Genomic DNA, 22,628 nt, shown 5'->3' on the forward strand with positions numbered 1-22,628 from the left:
ACAATTCAGTGGCATTAAATTTGCAATGTTGTGTAACCATCACTGCTATCTATACCCAAAACTTTTTCATCATCTCCAACAAAAACTCTGTACCCTTTAAACAATGACTCTCTCTACTCCCCTCCCTCTAGCTCCTGGTAACCTCTATTCTACTTTCTGTCTGTATGAATCTGTCTCTTCAAAATACCTCATATAAGTAGAACCATGCAATATTTGTCTTTCTATGTCTAGCAAATTTCTAGACGTAATACCCAAGGTAATCTTTGTGCTGTATTGATGTAGTGTTTTGCTTTCTTCCTGTTGATTATTTTTCACATACCTGGTGATCCTCCTTTGTTCAGTTGTATATCAGGTGATAGATGGTCTGATTATTCTCAGTGTATTAAGTGGTCTCCCCACCACCCCTCAATCCCAGTAGGAGGTGAGAAAGAGTTTTGTCTCTTGGGGTCTTGGTGGGGAATAAACATGCCCCTCATCACCCTTGCCAAATGGGGCCAAGACTGGAAGCATTAACTCATCCCAGCCAGTTTGTTCAGTATATTAAGAGAACAAGTATTTGAGAGTTCACTGCCAATGTAGGGGACACAGGTTTGATCCCTGGTCCAGGAAGATCCCACATGCTGCAGAGCAGCTAAGCCTGTGCATTGCAACTATTGAGCCTGCCATGCTGCAACTAAAGCTCACATGTCTAGAAACCATGCTCCCCAACAAGGGAAGCCACTGCAATGAGAAACCCTCACACTACAATAGAGAGTAGCCTCCACTTGCCACAACTAGAGAAAGCCCATGTGCAGCAATGAAGATCCAATGCAGCCAAAAATAAATAAATAAAAGATAATGTAAAATATTTAAAAAGAGAGTGAGGAATTTCATTTTATTACTGACGGTGGTTCTTGTGTGGGGCCTCAGGCTAGCCACTGTGGCCTTTAATCAGTTCTCTGTCATGCCCGCTTCTCCCATCATCCCTCCATTATATCTGCAACCCAAGTGCCACTCTGGAACCCCTGTATTTGGTGGATCAGCTCCCAAACCTCTGGCAGCTTTATGGTGATGCTCTATAGTTTGGCAATACAGGCTTCCTCTGCTTGACTTTCTTCATTAATGCACTTCTATTTGCCATTTTTTACACTAGAAATGTGCTGAAATGTCTTATTTTTTCCCCCCTTTTCTGTTTATTGCTATGGCTTTAGTCTTTTATGTTCATTTTTAGCATCTATATGGTTATTTCTGTGGGGTCTGCAGAGGAATAAGAATTCAGTGTAAGTGCTCACACCACTGTCTAGAACTAGAAGCCTCACTTCCCATGCTAGTTTCTCATTGTTTCTCTTACATATCTTTTTCTCCAGCCATACTTTGTGCTTCTTCAGATCTTGGCTGATGAACCTAACACTGGGATTTGAGCAGAGTAGTTGCTCATTGAACAGTTGTGATAGCCCCAAGAATATGCAAACCAAATAAATTAAATACCAGAACTTTCCAACTTGGTAAAGAAACGTGTGAAAGAGAATAACTTACACCAAACTGTTAATCTGTTCTTTTTTTCTTGTAGCTAGAGTGACAGTGCCTGCCTTGCTTACCCCTACTTTCCTATGTCACATTTGATTTGGAAAAAATAAATTATGCAAAAGATCATATTATCTAATCATCCTGTAAATTACTCCCTGAAAATAATTTGACTCTTTTGTGACCATATGGACTGCCAGCCTCCTCTGCCCATGAGATTTCCCAAGCAAGAATACTGGAGTGGGTTGCCGTTTCCTTCTCCATGTTTTAACATTTGTCATGTTATTGTAGTTGTTGGTTTACATGCCTGCCTCTCTGGCAGGGGTCCTCGTTGTAGGGAATGTGTCTTTTTCTTCTTTGTCTTCTTTTAGACTAGTTTGGTATTTGACAGGGCTAGAGAAAGGAAATGAGAGAAATAGAAAACCACTATTGATTTTTGTGTCTAATGACTATAGGCATTGTACAAACTATTTTATATGTATTATGTCAGAGTTTAATGCTTTTCTGAAATAAATATTACTATACCCATTTTATAGATTGATAGTGTAAGTCTCAGAAAGGTTTGGTAATTTTTCTAAGGCCGTGCAGTTGTCAGGTGGCAGAACCAAAACAAAGTTGTAAACTAAAGAAGGAAAAGTGAAAGGGATGTGAAGCATGGAAGCAGTGATTTTTGTAATGGTATGAAGGAGTTAACAGAGGAAATATTTTGCTTCCTGAATAACCTAGCTTAATACCACATCACAGAAAACTCATTTCACCTGTGCCGTTGGACAGTGAGAGGCTTGTGGAAATGATCAGAAAAATTAAGTGGAAAGATGTTATATCTGTGCAAAATGTATGTTGAGATTGATAATATATATCATTTATCATGTTTAAAAGGTATAATTGTCACTTTCTTCTTCCCTGTTAGTACTGGGATGAGACCAAGTCCACAAGTCTAACAGTAATTTTATTAGTGAGCTCCTTCTTCCTTATCCAAAGGAAAATACTTTTCAGAGATTATAAACTACTTTTTTTGAGAGTTTACCATCCCTTCTTTCACCCTGACTTGTTCCTATTAGGGGGGGTCCATCATTTTCTTGTTGCCTAGGTAATTCTGGTGCCAACTCTCTGCTGATTAGCTATGAATGAGACTTAGACTGTTCACACTACAGAGCCTCTAACAGTGTTAACATGAGAAAAGTTGCTTGGAGACTGTGTTTGTTTCAAACCTTTGCTACTCATTCATATTTGGAAGAAACTGTAAGCAGCTGACTGTGTACATTTCACAGATTCATTGTGTTATACATTGTGGTTTTCCACTGGGGATAAAGTAACACCAAAAGGACATCCTTTTATAGCAGCTGGGGGCTTTCTGGAGTTCTGTAGCAAGTGGGCTTTATTTTGCAGTATGTGTTATACTAATCAACATACAGAAGATTCCTGGTTCAATAGGAAAGCAAACTTAATATCTTTCTAAATGTTTTCAGGATTCAATCTGAAAATAGCATATTTAACTGGCAATAGAATAAGAGCAGCCAGGAATTGGTTTTCTTGTCTTCATTTTTAAAGCAATTTGCAAAAAATTGAACTTGTTTCTTGAAATAGATACTGAGTACAGTAGAAATTTTACATAAATAAGCCATTCTACTATCAAAGGAAGAGTCACAGAAAAAAAAAAAAAACACTGTGATCTGAAAATACTATTTTAATATTGAAGAGTACAAATAGTAGAGATTTCATAGAAACATGGTAGTGGAGATACCCAGCTGTTAATGAAAAGTTACAGAGTTGCTCTTGCACATGGCTCACATAGGAACTCAAACTCTGAGAGCAGTCAGTTTTGGAAGGTCAGGGTACGGGTACTGCAGATGGCTGAGTACAGGGCTGCTCAAGGAAAGGCACAGTAAGGATCTAACAGGAGGAAAAACGGTGTCACTGGACTGAAAGTGTAAAGGGTCTTAACTCTGAGACAGTGGTTCAAGAAAGCTGACCGCCTAGTTGGCTGGGGAGAACAGCACAGCACTGGCAGAAATTCAAGTGCTGGTGTTTAGACCTTGCATGATTCACCTTAGTGTAATCTGGAGACAGTCTCCTAACATTTATGAAGGATAGTTCTCTAATCTGTGAAATTATTTGGCTGAATCTTATTCATGAATCTCTGTCTAGCACTCTTGTTGCTGGCTTCCATGATCTAGGTTACTGGTAACTTTTGAGTGATTTTAGTAGTGTGCTGAGAAAGACAGATTGTAGGGAGTTAAAGATTGATTAAACGGTGGGAGACCATCTGTTCAGGAAGTAAGTGTGCTGCAGTCCAAGACAGGTTATAAGCCTATCCTAATTTAGTAGATATGTATATAGCACTCCTAAATATGGATTTATACCTGCTTCCCTTTTTTACATTCTTGTTTCAGATATGTTCACAGTTTTTAAAGGTTTATTAATCTTAGGTGATTTAGGGAAGTTTTGCATGAAGCTCAGTTTTATTTGTTCATTCTAATGCTCTGAAATGGTTTAACTAGTTTGAGACATAATTTCTACTTAAAGGATTAAAAAAAAAAAACTCTACTTCATTAGCTTGGCAAAGAAAGAAAGTGCTTGTGTGGGACCAAAAAACCCAAAATTATCTACAAGCATGGGAATGAATTTGAGTGCTGAACAGAAGTTCGTATGATTATCATAATGAAACAGCATAAAATAGTCAAGGCATCAGAAATGCTTCTGAAAGCCTAGTCTGAATATGAGTTCTCTTCAGGAATACTGTCTTCAGTCTTTAAGGGAAGTAAAAGGCTTCTATTAACTAGTGTTTATACCAGAGTCAATGAAAATTAAGTGCTTTGTCAAAGGCATCAAGACCTGAGAAAAGTTAAATTTGAAGTTAAAAAAAAATTAAATATAATAACATCATTCTAATTAACCCACTGAACTTGTTAAAATTAGAAGTTCCAATAATAGGCATGACATATAATGAAAGATTTTATCTACAAGATGAAAACTTCTTATAGTCATGGCTGAAATGTAAAAGAAGAAAAATAGTCCAACGCAAGAAAACAAGGTTTATTATCCAGAATAAAGATGTCCAGGGTCTTGTTTGATCTAGTACTTATGTTTGATCTAATACTTATGATCTAGTATTGTTTTAATGAATCTACTACAGGTACCAATTTGTGCCCTCTTATGATTCAACACACTGAGCCTGCTTATATTCCTGGCATTTTACTCTGAGAACAGAATCTTGTTTATTCATGAACATAAATAAATTTATGAATTTACCTGGGACTTTCCTACTTCCCTTTTTTCTTATTTTTGAATCTTCAAAAAGTTTAAAGGTCTTTTTGATCTTTGAAGAAAAGTATATTCTTTATATCTATTCTAACCTTCTCTTATTTAATGATTCATATTAAAGGAGCTGCCTTGGGAGCCTACTTCCTGAGGAGCCGTGTGCTCTTACAAGGTCCTTAGAGAGTTACAGGTGTTTTTGCCATTGTACTGAATAAAATATGAATATTTTTGGTCAGCTGCTTGAAGCAATATTTACATTTATGGCATATCATCATGATAGAGCAGATCATGTGTGTTGAAGCACCCTTGAGAGAATTCAGGTTCACATTTATCATTTTCAGTGACACCCAAGCTTTGAATCTGAGAAGTTAACTAGCATATTTAATATACCAATTAAAATGGATTGATCTACTTTGGCAGTCTTTGGAGAAAAGGCCAATATGAAAGAAATATTTTTTAGTGTAAGAGCTTAAAGCTTCTAAATTTAAAATGAAAGTCAGTACTTGTTTACTAAACCACATTTAGAATGAAAGTCAGTACTTATTTACTAAACCATGTACATATTTATACAGATCTGAGCTAAAAACATATACACTTAATCTCTCATTTTTCAAATTAATGAAGAAAAAATGGTTTCATACTTTGTTTTCTGAGAATACAGGTGCATAAATTTTTGCATGAATTATTTTCTTGAAGATTAAAGAATACTACATATGTATGTAATACATTTTATTTTTAAGGAGATGGTATAGTATAGTGGCTTTGCATCATACAGGCCTAACTCTAAAACTCTAACTCTTCTACTTACTAACTCTGTGACCTTGGAAGGTTTAATTAATCTCTCTAAACCTCACTTTCTTCCTCTATTAAATAGAGATAATACTTCATAACTCTTGTGGTTGTATGTAATTAAATGGTAATAGTGTATGTAAAGCTCTTAACAAAATGTCTCACATTATAAGACCTAAATAAATATTATTGCTAGTTTTATTTTGTTCCAGTAACGTATTTTATAAATAATATTACTTTCTCATTAGTGAGAATGAAAAAATTCTAAAAAGTTTGGAGAAAAACGTATTCTCAGTGTATTGGCTGTTAATATGCATAGGCTTTCTTATCGTATGTAGCCTAACTGGATATTCAGTTTTGCATTTGCTAATACTTACTTACACTATCATAGTTATTTTTCATATTGTTTCTATAAAATGTTCTTTTAAATGCCTAGATGATGTTTCTTTATTTGGCTATATAAAGTTTCCTGTCTCTTTAATGTAATTTCTATTCTAGAAGTACATTGGGATTCCCTGATAGCTCAGTTGGTAAAGAACTGAACTCCTGCAATGCAAGAGAAAAGAATCCTCCTGCAATGCAGGAGACCCTGGTTTGATCCCTGGGTTGGAAAGATCCGCTGGAGAAGGCTGGCTACCCACTGGCTACCACTGGCTACCCACTCCAGTATTCTTGGGTTTCCCTGGTGGCTTAGCTGGTAAAGAATCTGCCTGCAGTGCAGGAGACCTGGGTTTGATCCCTGGGTTGGGAAAATCCCCTGGAGAAGGGAATGGCTACCCACTCCAGTATTCTGACCTGGAGAATTCCGTGGACTGTATAGTCCATAAGGTCACAAAGAGTCAGACACAACTGAACAACTTTCACTTCATCCATTTAATAAGGACTGTTTAAGATTTAATTTTTTAAATTAATTTATTTTAATTGTAGGCTAAACTTTATGTTGTGGTGGTTTTTGCCATACATTGACATGAATTACATTTTTAAGAAAAATGCTGATATGACTAAATTGCTTTTCATCTAAAGGTCTCTACCTACTTTTCTGTTCCTAAATTAAGTATTTTATATTCTGTAGCATTCATTAGCTAATGAAAATAAGGCAAGAGATTATAAAATAAAACCATTTTTCATACCTACATAAAAATCATAAAAATGAAAATCTTCCTAGAAGCTTTCCTAACACACACTTGATCTGAATGTATTGTTACAGACCTTAGCCTAGATTGGGGAATGTTTTATTTTTTTATTCAATATAAAATATAATTCAATGTAAAATTGTATCTATATAAACTGTAAAACCATTATGTTTATTGCCTGTACTCCACATACATGATAGAATATTAAAAGTATATTAAGAGAATATTAAGATTATCAAGAGCATCTTGTTTTATTCCCTCAAAATAGGACAGGAAACTGAGATTCAAAAAGCGACAGTCCGAGGTCACATGGGTCTATATGCAAGGATGGAACCCAGGTGTCCTGAAGTGTGAGCCATGTGTCCCATAGTCAAAGTGCACATTCACTACATGGTATTAAAGAAGACAGGCCTCGCTGATGGCTCAGCGATGAAGAACCAGGAGACATGGGTTTGATCCCTGGGTCAGGAAGATCTCCTGGAAAAGGAAATGGCAACCCACTCTGGTATTCTTGCCTGGGAAACCCCATGGACAGAGGAGCTGGGCTACAGTGCGTGGGGTCGCAAAGAGTAGAGCACAACTTAGCAACTAAACAGCAGCAACAGAATTAGAGAAAATACTGTTCAGTGACACTTACTAACAATGATAGGCAGACTATCCAGGACCATCACAATGGGTGTGGAGACCACTGCTGTATGATTTTACAGTGGGGACAGAGATTGGATTCAATTCCAAATACCGCATGGGCAAAAGGGAATTTATAGCCAAGGAGCAGGGTGTAGGGGTCAGTGTATGGAAAATTACTCAGAGGAAATATCACAGGAAAGGGGGATTCTGTCTAAACCAACCCAGCAGCCAACAAGATTCTTTGCTTAAGACAGTTCAGGGTGATCAGATATCGCTCGGGGGATGGAAACAGATGAGAAATATGAACAGATACAGAAGGTAAACAAATAGTTATTGATGGTGAGGGTTCTAGTTAGACTGACATAGGATTCTTGCTGAAACTCAGTTTTCTAAGGAAGCGTACTGATGAGCCTCCGAGGAGGTTCGGGAGCTTGACCAAAGTTTGCTGAAGTGAAGAATCATTGTCAGTGGGACTTGCTAATGTTGTTTTCCTATGTCCTCATTGTCCCTGATTATGACTAAGAGAGATAGTCTTAAGCAGGCATGTCTTTTACTATTGCATCTTCCACACAATAACTAGCGTAGTGCTTCTGTAGCTAGGCCAACAGATAATCATTTATCAACCAGTCACCAGTAGGAATGTGAAACCACGTTTACTTTCTGTCATCCCTTTGTTTTCTCCTATGTTGGAAAGTTTTTTCATTTATTTTTGTTTTTTTAGTACTCAGACTTTGACCTTATTAATGCTCATTATATATTAAAATATTTCTTGTATGAACTTTTAAAATGTCTGCTGATTAAACATTATTGTTGGGCTGTTTTGCAGAAATTAAGATTTGAATTTGTGAAGAGTTGAAAAGAATGTAAAGGCAGGATTAGCTTCATTAAGTAAGGAGACATTTGAATATATATTTTAGATTATATTCATTTTTTTAAAAAATGAAATTTTGAGTTTTTGACCTATTAAATTCCTTTTATCTCTTTGTATGTCTTTGATAAAGATTGTCCCTATACACATGCAAGTCGGTGTTTTAATTTGGACAAGTGCTTTTTTAAAAATATGTAAGATAGTTGCACTTTAAAAATTAGCCCTATATTGATGGTTTTGATTTGGCATAGATAAAATTTAAGTGCCTGTTGCATTTTCTCAGATTACATTATCCTGTTGCATCCCATACTTCTTAAGACTATTAAATTAGAGATGTCAGAATATAATGCCTAGGAAATATCTCTTTTCAAAGTCACTTTCAGTGGCTTACAAGAAGGCAATATTCATATAAAGCATATAAATTTCATATAATTTGATAAATTTTATGAATTTTCATGAAAAAAATCTTCAGATTTTGTTGTTCTTAATTATTTTTTTGAGCATTTTATTATTTCCTTGGTCTTATTTAAAACATGTTTCATCGTGGGAGCCTGTGATTTGGAGAGTGAAAGGAACACTGGGGCAAGGCCAGACAACTGAACACTGATTATGACTCCTCTATCATTAATCAGAAACTGAAGAAACTAATAAAGTTAGCCTAGATATATGAGTTAAAGGTGGCAATGAAGAAATAATTATCTGTAGCCAAGCATGAGCCCTTCCTTGCGACTGCGTAAAAATTGTTAAAAGTGGGAGATAGACTTTTAGGTTCTCAGGAGCGTCTGTGATAATAAAGATTAAAACTAGGCTAATGGAGATAGGGCATTAAGAGATACAAACTACTATATATAAAAGAAATAACTATAAGGATATATTGTACTTCACAGGGAATATAGCCAATATTTTATAACTTTAAATGCAGTATAATCTATAAAAATTTTGAATCACTGTGTTGTAAACTTGAAACTAATATAATATTGTAATTCAGCTATACTTCAATTAGAAAGACTGATGTATTCTAGTAATGTTGAGATGCCTCTAGTAATGAATAGATCTTTTCTTTTGAATTGCAGGCATTAACTCACCCAAGTATAGAGATGTTTAGTTATCTCTGACCTTAAAAAAAAAAAAAATCCTCAATTGTGCCCCTCTGTCATGTCCTCTTCTTCCTTTCTTTCAAACATCTTAGAAAAATATTTGTATGATCTCCATTTCTTCAGCTTCCAATCACTCCCTATATGCAGTCTGACTGCTTATACCACAGATCTACTAAAATCAAATGCAGAAGGTTACTCATAACCTCCTAAATGAAAAACCCATTGATCTCTTTTCAGATTTTAGTCTCATTGTCCTCAAAGACATTCAACACCATTGAACACTGCCTTCTTTAAACCCTGTAAAAGCTTAGAAGTAATTTTTGATTGCTCTGTACCTATGTCACTACTTCTCCCCCTCTGAGTCCAGTCCTGTCAATTCTATGTCCTAAATATTCCTGAAATCTTTTCACTTGCTCTTTCTTCATTCCAACCACTCTGATCTTTCAACTGCAGCCCTCAATGAATCTCCTTGTGCCCACTCTCTCTTCTGCAAACTCTGTCTATATAGTAGCCATTATAATGTAGGTTAATATAGATAAAATATTTGGGCAGAAGCTGACCTACAGTAGGTACAATATATGTATTTATTACTGTTGTTCTAAAAATGTAAATTACATTGAGTCTTTTTGTTGTTGGAAACTCTTTTAGTGGCTTTTCATTCCACTTAGATGAAAGCCAAATCCCTTATTGCCTTAGAAGTCTCTTTTGGGCCTTAACTCCACCCTCATACTTTTTCTTTTGCTTGCCTGTTATGCTCCAAATACACTAGTTTCCTCTTAGTTCCTCAAACACTTCAAGTCTTTTCTTCTCAGGGCCTTTGCTGTTCATTCTGCCTGAGTACTTGTTACTAGATCTTGTTTCTTTTTGCTGTTGAATCCAGTCTCAGATTTAATGACATCCTCCAGGAGAATTATTTTCTGACCATCAATCTAAAGTAGGCCTATCTCCAGTTACTTTATTGTATCACCCTTTACATTTATCCATTTTATTCTTACAGCTCAGATACCTTTTTCTATAAATTCCTCCATTCTCTGAGACTAAATTAGCTACTCCCTCCCTTGCCTTCAAAGCACTGGTTAATAGCAGTGAATTTACTATTCTACTAAACTCCATACATGGTTTGCTTTCTCTGTTATATGGTGAGTTCCTAAAGAATAGGAATAACATTGCATCAGTCTTTCTGCCATCCCTGGTGCCTACCGTGATACCTGGAATGAACAGGTAAATAAACCCTCTAAGGCAGGAGAATTTCTAGTACACAGACTTTGTTGAGTTGTGATCTCATTAATAGGGAAGACTTTCAGGTTTATTCTGCTGAGAGTAACGGTAGCATGTATCATCTACAGTCAGGTCCTCAGTGAGAAGCCACTCTAGAAATAATCTGGCTTTAACCAGTGAAGATGGCTCTATACAGTTGAAAGCTCATGGGATTCTAGAGCTTGCTGAATTCCTCAGTGTAACTGTTTGATCTCTAACCCAGCAGCTATAAAAAACTTATCACAGGTTCTCCTTTCTCTGTTTAATTAGCCCAGTCTTTTTGTCCTTGGGAAGAGCATCTAGTGCTGAAAGAGAAAGTAGCGCAGGCTTTTATACTTCTTAACCTTCAAAGCCTGTCTTCTTAGGTGGCTTTCACATTGTACTGAAGGTCCATGTGGCCTGTCTGTTCATTTCCACTCACACTTGGAGTTGTGCACTCGGCAGTTCTCTGGAATGTGAACACCATGAGTCAGTGCTTCTCCACCTGGGCCCATGTAGTCACTTTAGCATTATCTCCAGGAAATAGACAAGACCTCTAGCATGGTCATTTCTTTAAGATAAAAATACAGAAGCATCCAATTACAGCATGTGCTTAGACAGGAGTGAAAACAGTTTTACAAATCAATTTGTTGTGACAAAGTGATGATTAGTGTTCTCTTCCAAGATAATTGCAGTCACTGAAAGGACTGCTTTCCAAAAACATTGCCTGATTTATTCATTCAGACATTTGAAACTATATGTCTGAGGTCTGGGAATTCTTTTTAATATTCATTTGTTTTCCTCTTAAAAGCTGGTATAATCACTAATTCAGTGTATAAATACAGGGGTCCTAAAGGGCCATTTTATCCCTGGCCAGCTTCACTCTTAAGCCAGGTTTAGCTTTTTAACTATGCTTATTGTTGTTATTTGTCAGGTATTTCCACTTGCCTTTCCTCTGCTTCCCTGTTAATTTTCTCCATGTAGCTACTTGGCTTGGTTGAAAATGTCAGAACAAGATGCCAGGGTGTTAGAATCAGGATGTGCCTGTGTTCAAACTGCTCTAGTCTGTTACTTGGCTCTTGTAGAAAAAGTACTGTGACTATGGTGTTGCAAAGATTCGGACACCACTGAGCGACTGAACTGAACCGATAGTGTCTCAAGTTGAAATTGAGATGTATTAATATAAAGCATCTGCCTGGTTTCTTCAGCTAATGAGGTTTTTCTGAAAAATGAGTGTAATGAAACAATGCTGGATGTTGGCAGGACCTACTGATGAAGGCTAATGAGCATAAATAAATTTCTGTAAGGCCTGAGCAGCAGAGGCAGAGAATGTTTCAAATGCACTGCCCTTGAGGCAAGACCAGCTTGTGTGGGGTGTGACCTGTTATTTGTTGGCTTCTTTTATTCTTTTCTTCTCTCCCTCCTCCTATGCTCTTCTTTCAGTAAAAGATCCATTCAAGCCAGCCACAGTATATTGTTTTATGCAGCATAGAGCATGTTAAAAATAAAGCTGCTTAGACCAGGGCTTAATACAATGTTGCAAAAATAAGAATTACATTTTTACATACTGTATACATTATTTAATAGAAGAAACTTAATTGCCAAGAATTTAAGAAATAAATTCTATCAAAAAGGAGATAAGAAAATAGGTGTTTTGTACACACCACTTGGAATTTAGTTTTCTTCAAACATGATTTCAAGAGACCGTAGAGTGACTCTTGGTAGAACACAAAGGCATTTGCTCACACCTCTGCTCCCTGTTCATAGTAATGCTTCCTAAGGCCCACTTGACTTCTCACTCCAGGATGTCTGGCTCTCTGTGAGTGATCACAACATCATGGTTATCCAGATCATTAAGATATTTTTGTACAGTTCTTCTGTGTATTCTTGGCACCTCTTCTTAGTCTCTTCTGCTTCTGTTAGGTCCATACCATTTCTGTCTTTTATTGAGCCCACCTTTGCATGAAATGTTCCTTTGGTATCTCTAATTTACTTGAAGAGATCTCTAGTCTTTCCCATTCTATTATTTTCCTTTATGTCTTTGCATTGTTCACTTAGGAAGGCTTTCTTATCTCTCCTTGTTATTCTTTGGAACTCTGCATTCAAATGGGCATATCTTTTTTCCTTTGCCTTTCACTTCTCTTCTTTTCTCAGCCATTTGTAAGGCCTCCTCAGACAATCATTTTATCTTATTGCTTTTCTTTTTCTTAGGGATGGTTTTGATCACTGTCTCCTGTACAAGGTTACAAACTTCCATCTATAGTTCTTCAGGCATTCTGTCTATCAGATCTAATCCTTTCCAGCAGAGCTATTTCAAATCCTAAAGTATGATGCTGTTAAAGTGCTGCACTTAATATGCCAGCAAAGTTGAAAAACTCAGCAATGGCCACAGGACTGGAAAAGGTCAGTTTTCATTCCAATCCCATAGAAGGGCAATGCTAAAGAATGTTCAAACTATGGCACAATTGCCCTCACTTCACATGATAGCAAGGTAATGCTGAAAGTCCTCCAAGCTAGGCTTCAACAGTACGTGAAACAAGAACTTCCAGCTGGACAGTTGGATTTAGAAAAGGCAGAGGAACAAGAGATCAAATTACCAATATCCGTTGGATCATAGGAAAAGCAAGGGAATTCCAAAAACACATCTACTTCTGCTTCATTGACTACACTAAAGCCTTTGACTGTGTGGGTCACAACAGACTGGAAAATTCTTAAAGACATGGGAATACCAGACCACCATACCTGCCTCTTGAGAAACCTGTATGCAGGTCAAGAAACAAGTTAGAACTGGATATGGAACCACAGACTGTTTCCAAGTTGGGTGAGGAGTAGTCAAGGCTGCCTATTGTCACACTGCTTATTCAACTTATATGCAGAGTATATCATGCGAAATGTTGGACTGGATGAAGCAGAATGGAAACAAGATTGCCAGGAGAAATATTGAATGTCGAGTTTGAAGCCAAATTGTTCACTCCCTTCTTTTACTTTCTGCAAGAGGCTCTTTAGTTCTTCTTCGCTTTCTGCCATAAGGGTGGTGTCATCTGCACATCTGAGGTTATTGATATTTCTCCTGGCAATCTTGATTCTAGCTTGTGCTTCATTCAGGCCAACATCTCGCATGATATACTCTGCATATAAGTTTAATAAGCTGGGTGACAATATACAACCTTGACATACTCCTTTCCCAGTTTGGAACCAGTAATTGTTCCATGTCCAGTTCTAAGTGTTGCTTCTTGACCTGCATACAGGTTTCTCAGGAGACAGGTAAGGTGGTCTGGTATTCCCATGTCTTTAAGTATTTTCCACAGTTTGTTGTGATCCAGGTGGCCAAAAGCTTTAGTATAGTCAATGAAGCGGAAGTAGGTGTTTTTCTGGAGTTCTCTTGCTTTTTCTATGATCCAAATAATTGAATCATATTAATTAATTATTAAAATTAAATTTGAAAAAGAAGAGGGGAAGGGAAACCATTAGGGTACATTCACATTTAAGTTTCTCTATATACCCTTTGAAAGTTGTATTTTATGATTTTACTTATAACTCCTAGCTGAAAATCAAGCCTTGTTACTTTGACCTGATTTGGGTAATTTAAAAACTAGAATCTAGACAGATGTACATGCAGTGTTTTAATTACCATAGTTTAAAATTTTGAGCGAGATGGGTTGCAGTATTAATATAGTAGTGCCCAGCTCATGGGCAAGCTAATGCTAGAAAAGTTTCTCTTCTACTGTATACTTAAAACTGATATAGTAAATTTTATGTTATGTGGGCAAGAATACTGGGTTGCCATTTCCTTTTCCAGGGAGATCTTCCCTACCCAGGGATCGAATCCACATCTCCTGCATTGCTAGACAGATTCTTTACCACCCAGCCACCAGGAAAGCCCATACATTCCTTAATTGCTTATGAAAAATATGTGTGCATTTAGTTAGGATTCTTTCCCATAGTTAGAAATATCCTGTTTAAATTTGCAAAAAAATATTTCTTTTTATGCTGAAGGGAAGATTTTTGTATTGCTAATAAAAATGTAACAATATTTCTTTTAAAAATATTCTTCCAGATTACCAAATAAGTGCCAACTGCCTTCTTTAGGTATAAGGTGCTGGGTACATGCTGAGTGAGAAGAGAGCATAAGAGGGTCCTCAAAGGTGCACTCTGTGATACAGACCACTCATAAGCTTGCAGAAAGCCCTGGCAGAGAGAAGACAGGCGACTCCTACAGACATCATCTGCTGTTGGTGATAGAGACTGTGGTCTTAGCACCCTGATGTCTGTGGGACTTTATGGAGGAGACCGGGTTGAGAGAGTGAGTCAGAAACTGGGTAAGCAGAAAGGAACAGTCCAAGGGTAGGCCAGTGGACAGAAACTTGAGATGAACATGACGTTTGCTTGTTTAATGGAGTGTTCTAAAGCGAACAGAGGGGACACAAGCAGGGAACTGCAGGGAGCAGTGAAGTTGTGAAGATCATCAGGAAGTTGGGGCTTTATTTGGGAAATACTGGTTTTGGAGTATAAAGTGATATCCTAAACATGACACAAAAATCTGTTACTCACCCACCCTTCCTTCTTCCCTTCTCTTCGTTCACTCAACAAATTTTGTTTTACCACTTCCTTTGTGAAAATCACTGATACAAGAAAATTAACCTGACTATAAAGTACAAAAGATAGGCAGAAGCAAATGTGAAGCAGAAAGTCCAGAAAGCCTGAAACAGTGATCCAGGATTGTGGTCATGTTACTGGATTGATCAAAGGGCTAATGTTTTTTAAACACTTAAGAGTATATACCAAATATTTTATAATAACTATAAATGGAATATAACCATTAAAAATTGTGAATCACCATATTGTATAACTATAATTTAAATAATGTTATGCATTATTTAAATTGTTATGCCCTTCAATAGAAAATAAAGTATGTATATTATATTGAGAAAAGGAACATACGTCAGATACAGTTAAATGCTTATGTATGTTATGTGTTATCCTCAAAACTCTATAGATACTTTTATTATCCCAGTTTACCAGTGAGGAAACTGAGGATTAGCAAGGTTAATTGATATAGTCACACAGCAAATAATAGTATAAATATCATTTGTTTAGCAGATCAAAGTTTGTAAATATTTCTTTTGGCCCTCTTTTGTTTGATCCTCTGCCTTTGTGTTAGGCCTCCTACATACCATTATTCGCATTTTTTATTTTACATAAACACAGAAGAACATAGACAAACCTGCCTGGGCAGTCATTCATCAGATTAGTAAGCACCTACTGTGTGGCAGGCATTTTTTCTTGGCATTGGGGCCATGGTGATAGACAGGATAGATCAAGTTGCCTGACGTCAGGGAGTTGTTTTCTGGTAGGGATGATTAACAGTGAATATATAAGTAAATAAAATCAAGTCATTTCTAGAAATGACAAGTACTGTTAAGCAGACAAATAAGGTAAAGTAATAGAGAAGGGCTGCCATGGTAGAACATGAAGGCCTTTCTAAGGAAGGGATGATAGTTGAGACCTGCATAACAAGAGGACCTCATGCAACAGTCTAAAGGAAAAGCATTCCAAGCAAGAGTGCAACAAGAGCAGAGGCCCTGTGATAGGAACATAGTTGGCATGTTCAAGGGACAGAGAGACCCCAGTGTGGCCAAAATGTGGTGAAGAAGAGAAGAGAATGAGAAAATAGTAGGCTGGAGCTAGATTATGTAAGGACTTGTAGGCTGTTGGAAGCAGCTTGGTTCTTATTCTGTGAACAGTGGGAATTCAGTGGAGAGTTTTAAATATTGTATCTGTGTGTATGCATGTGGGGGATGGTGGTGGAAGAGGGTGAGATCGTCTAATTTGCACCAATTTTGTCACCAAAATCCTGTAACCCTTCCCTTATAAATTACCTTCCTTTGATAAAGTAATTGATAAAATACCTTAATCTTCTCTTTTTATTTTTTTAATAATTATTTTAATTTTTTTTGTTGCTCAGGCTTACTAACTGTGGCTTGCTTGGACTTAGTTGCTTTGTATCATGTAGGATCTTACTAATAGATCTTAACCAGGGATCAAACCCACATCTCCTGCATTGGAAGGCAGATTCTCAACCACTGGACCACTAGGAAGTCCCATCTCTCTTCATTTTTATAGCAGTATTCAGGATTGAAAAGTAACTATGGCAATAGTAACAGTCACTTTAGGACACTGTGTATTCTATGTGAGAGGAGTCACTGAGTATGTATGCGTGCATGCTGAGTTGCACAGTCGTGTCCGACCCTTTGAGACACGATGGACTGTAGCCCGCCAGGTTCTCCTGTCCATAGAATTGTCCAGGCAGGAATACTGCAATGGATTGCTATTTCCTACTCTGTGGCAGATAGATTCTTTACCTCTGTGCCACCTTGGAGCCCTTCAAATATGTGTGTGTGTGTGTATTCTTCCATACTTTGTGAACCTAAAAGCAGAAAGTATTATAATATTATGAAGAATAATACCATTCAGAAATAGAATGTGTTAATTACTATTAGGAAGTTTTCAGAGAGACTTCATTGGTTTAGACAACAATTTTGGTGATTTGAAAAAAATTATGAAAACATAGAGAAAAGTAGTTCCAACTTTGTCACTGAACAGAAGAGAATTGTTGTGGTGGGACTGGCCATGTAAAATTCTTTCTGTGAAAAGAAATGGGGTGAAGGGTCCTACTTGGGCTAGGGTTAAAAACCTAAGCTCATTATGGCAGACAGTTTGTGAATTGGAAGTTTCTGAAATGCTGTTTTCACAATAGAAGTGTTCTTCAACCGTCAAATAGTCCCCTAACCAGATGCTTACTCTTATTCAACATGTTGTAGTAGGCATTTTAGATCTGAGTGCTCTGTCATGCAAATAGAAATAACATTGTCCTAAACGGGCCTATGATTCTAAAAGAAGATACCAATTCTCCAATTAGGATCTACAAGCTACCTTTTTTATATTTGGAATAATGTCTGTATTCTAGTAGATGTATTCACTTGCTTTTTATTTAAAAACTCTAATTGTCCTCAAGATAGTGGCCCACTGTAAGTTTACTTCTCCTTTTGATGAATAAATTTCATCCAAGAAAAATAAATTTTAATGTTTTCATTTGTTAGAAATCTTGAGACTCTAAATAATTACTTTTTCTCATCTTTTTGAGTAACATCAACTTTTAAAGTTGTTATCAAATAAAAATCAAATTTATAGCATTTTTTAATGTGTATTTATTTTTGTGGGGTTGTTCCATCATATTTTCTCTCATCTGTTCCTTTAAATCACATTGAGGACTGCCTGAAATGGCATTTTCATGATGATTCTGAGAACCATCCTTCTACTGTATGTTATTTACTGCTGATACATGTATTCTGGTGTTTCTTGCCTTCTACCATACATAAATTCTAGTGGCATATTGAATACGATAGAGAGGAGCTGACTGATGGTAAATCACAAACATTTTACAGCATCCTATTGAGAATGTTGGATTCATTACTATAAAGAAATTATGTTTGATCAGTATTTTCAGAGCCTCCTAATACTGTAGTTTATTGGTGCTTCTTAATGTTAATTATATACAAGTTCAAAATTGGGTTCATTTTAACAATGCATAATATATGCTACAGTGAATCTTTTCCACACAAAAAAGAATAGTAAATGTCCAACACTATGTTTGATTAGAACTATTAAGCCCAACAGCTTGTATTTAACATACACAGTGTTAATTAAATAGTCAACTGGGTAGTTCATTCTCTACTGTAGAAGCTGTGTATTAGAATAAAGCTGTTTTGATGTATAAGGTGCCCAAGGAAAACTGGCTAACAAAAAAGGGAAAAGCTTTTTGTGGTGAAGATGTCGAATGAACAATTTTAACTCACAGTCACTTTTTTTAGAGAATATGTAAGTTGGGTTTTTATTTTTAGTTCCTACTTTTCCCTTCATAGTTAAATGATGGAAAATGACTCTCAGTCCCTAAACTACTCTTATGCATCATTCAAAACAGCCCTGAAAGTCTAGCCCCTCTGGCCCTCTGGCAGTGGTGAGATTTATGGCTTTCCATTCCTTGGTATTCCATTACTCTGTCTACACCATCAAATTGATTAGTAGGCAAATGGAGAGCAAGGAGAGGCGACTGCTTAGAGCCAGCTGGTGTCCGTCATTTTAATGAACTGCTTAGAGATGGTTAATGTTGTCCTTGGTTCTCATTATTGTCAGTGGTAATCAGATCTTTTAAAATGTTCCCCTCTCTTATTCTGTATTACAGGGTCCACTGGAAAATGATCTGGTTGTTTATGTAGCACTCATAGCAGAAAGCCAACGGTATGAAATCCAGATGGGTGGTATGTTCTTTTGACAGAGAGGGAAGGGGGTTGATTGCTTTAGGCTTATAATATTGTGTATGGTGGTAGAAATTAGTTTCATAGATCCCTTGACAGGGTTTCCAGGATGTCACTGATGTCACTTTAAGTGTCAGAACAACATTCTTTTCATGTTTGAAAACAATTTTGTTTTAGTTGTTGCAAGTATTAAAATCTGTGACCTGTGCCAGTGTTGGCCAGCATGTAGTTTTGAGAAATTACTGCAAACAGATTGTGAGGATCATCCCCCAAGTTAGTACTTACCTCACTGCCAGCCACCAGAGCTCACATCTGATGCTCTGTGAAGAAACCCCCACTGGCCCCCAAAGAGGGCCTGTGGATTTCAGTGCAGATGACATATTGGTGATATTTAACAAACTATAATCTGTTCCCAGGTAGCACAGTCTCTCACCTTTTCTCCTCCCCCTTCATCATTGTTTTTAATAAATGCAGTACCTTTTTTTCCTTTTGTTTTCTAGCCTTCAAGTTTTCCTCAACACATATGGTATTCAGACTCAAACTCCTCAACAGGTGGAACCCATTCAGATCTGGGCCCAGCAGGAGCTGGTGAAAGTAAGTGATGCTGCTTCTTTACTGTCTCCCTTGTGGAGGTACTAGAGCATGATGCTTACTTAGTTTATAGTTAAGAAACATAGCTAAAATCCAATTCTAAAATAAGGTCATTGATCCAAAAGTCTTTGATTAAGTTGAGAGACCCACTTTATCAAACATTGTTACTAGAAAGCAACTGCATTGTGTGTGTGCATTATATTCATAGATCTTGTTAATTTCCACTCCTTGCTAAAGTGTTGTGTTGTTAGTAACCTGGACTGACCAATTAAATAACAAATTAGCCTTAGTATTAGTAGTGGTATATCAAATTAACCTTAACATTTGATTGAGTTTCCCTTCAACTATTAAAGAAATGTTCTCACCTAAATATTGTTGGTAATAACTACTGCCCTTTTTCTCTTGCCTTATTCTTTGGAGTCTGAAGTGATTCCTATCTTCTTTGGTTTGCTAGTTCTCAATATAATTATAAAGTGACAAGTGAATTTATCTTTGATACAGTTACATGCCTATTGGATTGAATTAAAAGTGGTGACTTTTGAGGCCTTTTGCATGCACTGCTCTACAGATGTACTCAGTGCCTGAGTTTAGAAATATTCCTGCTCATTAGGGACAGGAAATTGTTGATCTTCACTAAGTATTTAATAAACCACTGTTTTTATTTGGTAATTGTTAAAAGCAATACAGGAAAATTTCCGCAGTCTTTGGTGAAGTGTTTGGTTTATGTAAATGTTTTTGATTAAAGCTTTGACTTTGCAAAAAGAATAAAAGCTTAGAGAAGTGAGGTGCACATTGTAGGGAAAATGCAAGACCCCGGTGTTATTGCTAATCAGACTGGACCTTACCCATCGGCCACAAAACCAGAGGTAACCCAGAGCACCAGCTCTTCAAAAGTTCTTAACAAATTTAGAGTTTTTTCTGCCCTAATTAAAGAGATATAGCTGAAAATGCAAGGAACCCTAGAGGAGGTAACACTTTAAAATCACACAGAAGTAAATGGTGGAAAGCTCTGTTTTGTGGTAGAAGAGGCTAAATGAGTCCAAGAGGAAAGTAAGTAGCCCCAAGGTAAGGAGAGGAGGCAGCATGGAAGGTCTGAAAATCCAAGACTGTAACACTGTGCACTTATCGTTCATGTACAGGCTGTATTTACTGATAACTTTTAAGGTCTCTCACTGAAAGCTCCAGAGAATGGTAACAAAGGTTATTATTCTTTGATAAACATGCTTTCAAAGCAAATTAACCTGAATCTGTTTTTTCAGGCCTAATTTTTATTAGCAACTCTTTCTGTTAGAGTCTGTACCCTACCAGACAACATGCAGTCCAGATTTAAAAGACCGGCATGGCTCCAGATGACGTGACTGTGGCGTTTTACTCCTTCATTAGCAACACCTGCTCTGTGCAGAGCACTGTGTGGGGCCCTCGGACAAAAGGACCCTGCCTGTGGCTCAGTCAGTGACCTCTGGATCTCACGAGATGACAGAAAAAAACTTGTTAGTGATAATCCATTTTGATCAGTACTATGATAAAGTTAGTACAAGGTGCTGAGGAATCACAGATGTGGTAGCAAGCATTCTGTTACAAAGTGAAGACTTACTGGGTTGGCCAAAAAGTTCCTTTGATTTTTTAAGTAAACATAGAAGACACATTTTTCATTTTCACCAAGAATTTTATTAAACAACATAGTCACCATTTCCTTCTACTATCTCCTGCCATTTTTCAGGCAACTTCATAATTCTGTCTTCCCAAAACTTTTTATCTTTTTGAGCAAAGAACTCTTCCAGGTACCTTTTACAGTCTTCCAGGGAATTGAAATTATTTCCATTAACAGAATTTTTAAAGACAAAAATGAATGGAAATCTGAAGGTGCAGTGTCACAACTACAGCAAATCATAATTTCCCAGCCAACTTGTAGTAGTTTTTACCTGGTCATCAAAAAGGCATGCAGTCTTCCATTATCCTGATGAAAGATTATGCATTTTCTGTTGACTAATTCTGGATGCTTTTTGTCGAGTGCTGCTTTCAGTTTGTTTTGTTGGGATTAGTATTTGTTGGAATTAATTATTTGGTTTTCCTGAAGGAGCTCATATAGAGGACTCCCTTTCAAACCACATATGCAGCAAAACCTTCTTTGGATGAAGGCTGACCTTTGGTGCGGCTGGTGGTGGTTTTATTTTGCTTGCCCCACAATCTCTTCCCTTCCACATTATTGTACAGTTTTATCACTTTTCATTGTCTGTCACAATTTGTTTTAAAAACAGAACATTTCTGTTACATTTAAGTGGAGAATCATGTGTGGAAATACTCAAGAAGATTTTTCTTTTGCTTAACTTACATGGAACCCAAACATCAAAATGATTAACATAACCAAGCTGGTGCAAATGATTTTCACTGTTTGATTTAGATATTTTGAGTATGTTGGCTCTCTCCTGTGTGGTATAACACTGTTCTCAGTTGATGTCTCAATTTGATTGCTCTCAACTTCAACTAGTCTACCCAACCATGGAGCATCATCCAGTGAAAGTCTCCAGCATGAAACTTCACAAAGCACTTTTGACACATTCAATCAATCACAGCACCTTCTCTATACACTGCACAAACACTGTCTTGCATTTCAGCTGTGTTTTTACTTTTCCTGCAATAATAAAGTGTAATGGCTGAAAATGTTGCTTTTTTTTTTTTCCTTCCATCTTCAATATTAAAATGACTATACAAATATTTACCAATTTGCTAAGTTTTTTTTTAAATGCACACTGATATGACAGCTGTCACAATCTAACAGTTGTTTTCAGTGAAGTTAAAGACAACTAAGTGCTACTAGAGTCATCTTACAGAAAAATTGAACAAAAGTTTCGGCCAACCCAAGAGAATGAAGTATTTCTGTGTTTCTGGGTGGTTTTGTCCCTACCCTATGTTTCAGTGCATTAAATCGTGTGAATATATATAACGTAAGGACAGTATTATCTGCCTCCTGTAATATAGGGAGCAGTCTGCATCTAATTGTCATAGACCTTCTGTGGTTCAGGAAGTTAAGGAAACTGCTTTTAATGTAATAGAGTAGTATTTAAAGATTACCTTTCTACCAAGATAAATACAAGGGAAGGGCATCCCCATCTAGTGCTGTGCATTGCAGTTTCAGTGCACCCTATACAATAAAATGCTTTACAGAGAACTTTTTCTGTCTAGTTGGCTTTGTCTAAAACCACTGCTA

General features: G+C 36.8%; 1 protein-coding gene across 5 annotated transcripts in view; it reads left to right on the top strand.

Annotated features, from left to right (window-relative positions):
* The window catches only part of PHKB (phosphorylase kinase regulatory subunit beta), a 220,438-nt gene that overhangs the window by 146,159 nt on the left and 51,651 nt on the right, over window positions 1-22,628 (top strand). For all 5 annotated transcript variants that reach the window (XM_065925271.1, XM_065925268.1, XM_065925267.1 and 2 more), the window contains 2 exons: window positions 18,757-18,812; window positions 19,330-19,423. In XM_065925271.1, the coding sequence (XP_065781343.1) occupies window positions 18,757-18,812; window positions 19,330-19,423 (150 nt within the window). The remainder of the gene's footprint in view (window positions 1-18,756; window positions 18,813-19,329; window positions 19,424-22,628) is intronic.

This window comes from Muntiacus reevesi, chromosome 2 (assembly GCF_963930625.1).
Source record: "Muntiacus reevesi chromosome 2, mMunRee1.1, whole genome shotgun sequence".
In the NCBI taxonomy this organism is placed as follows: Eukaryota; Metazoa; Chordata; class Mammalia; order Artiodactyla; family Cervidae; genus Muntiacus; species Muntiacus reevesi.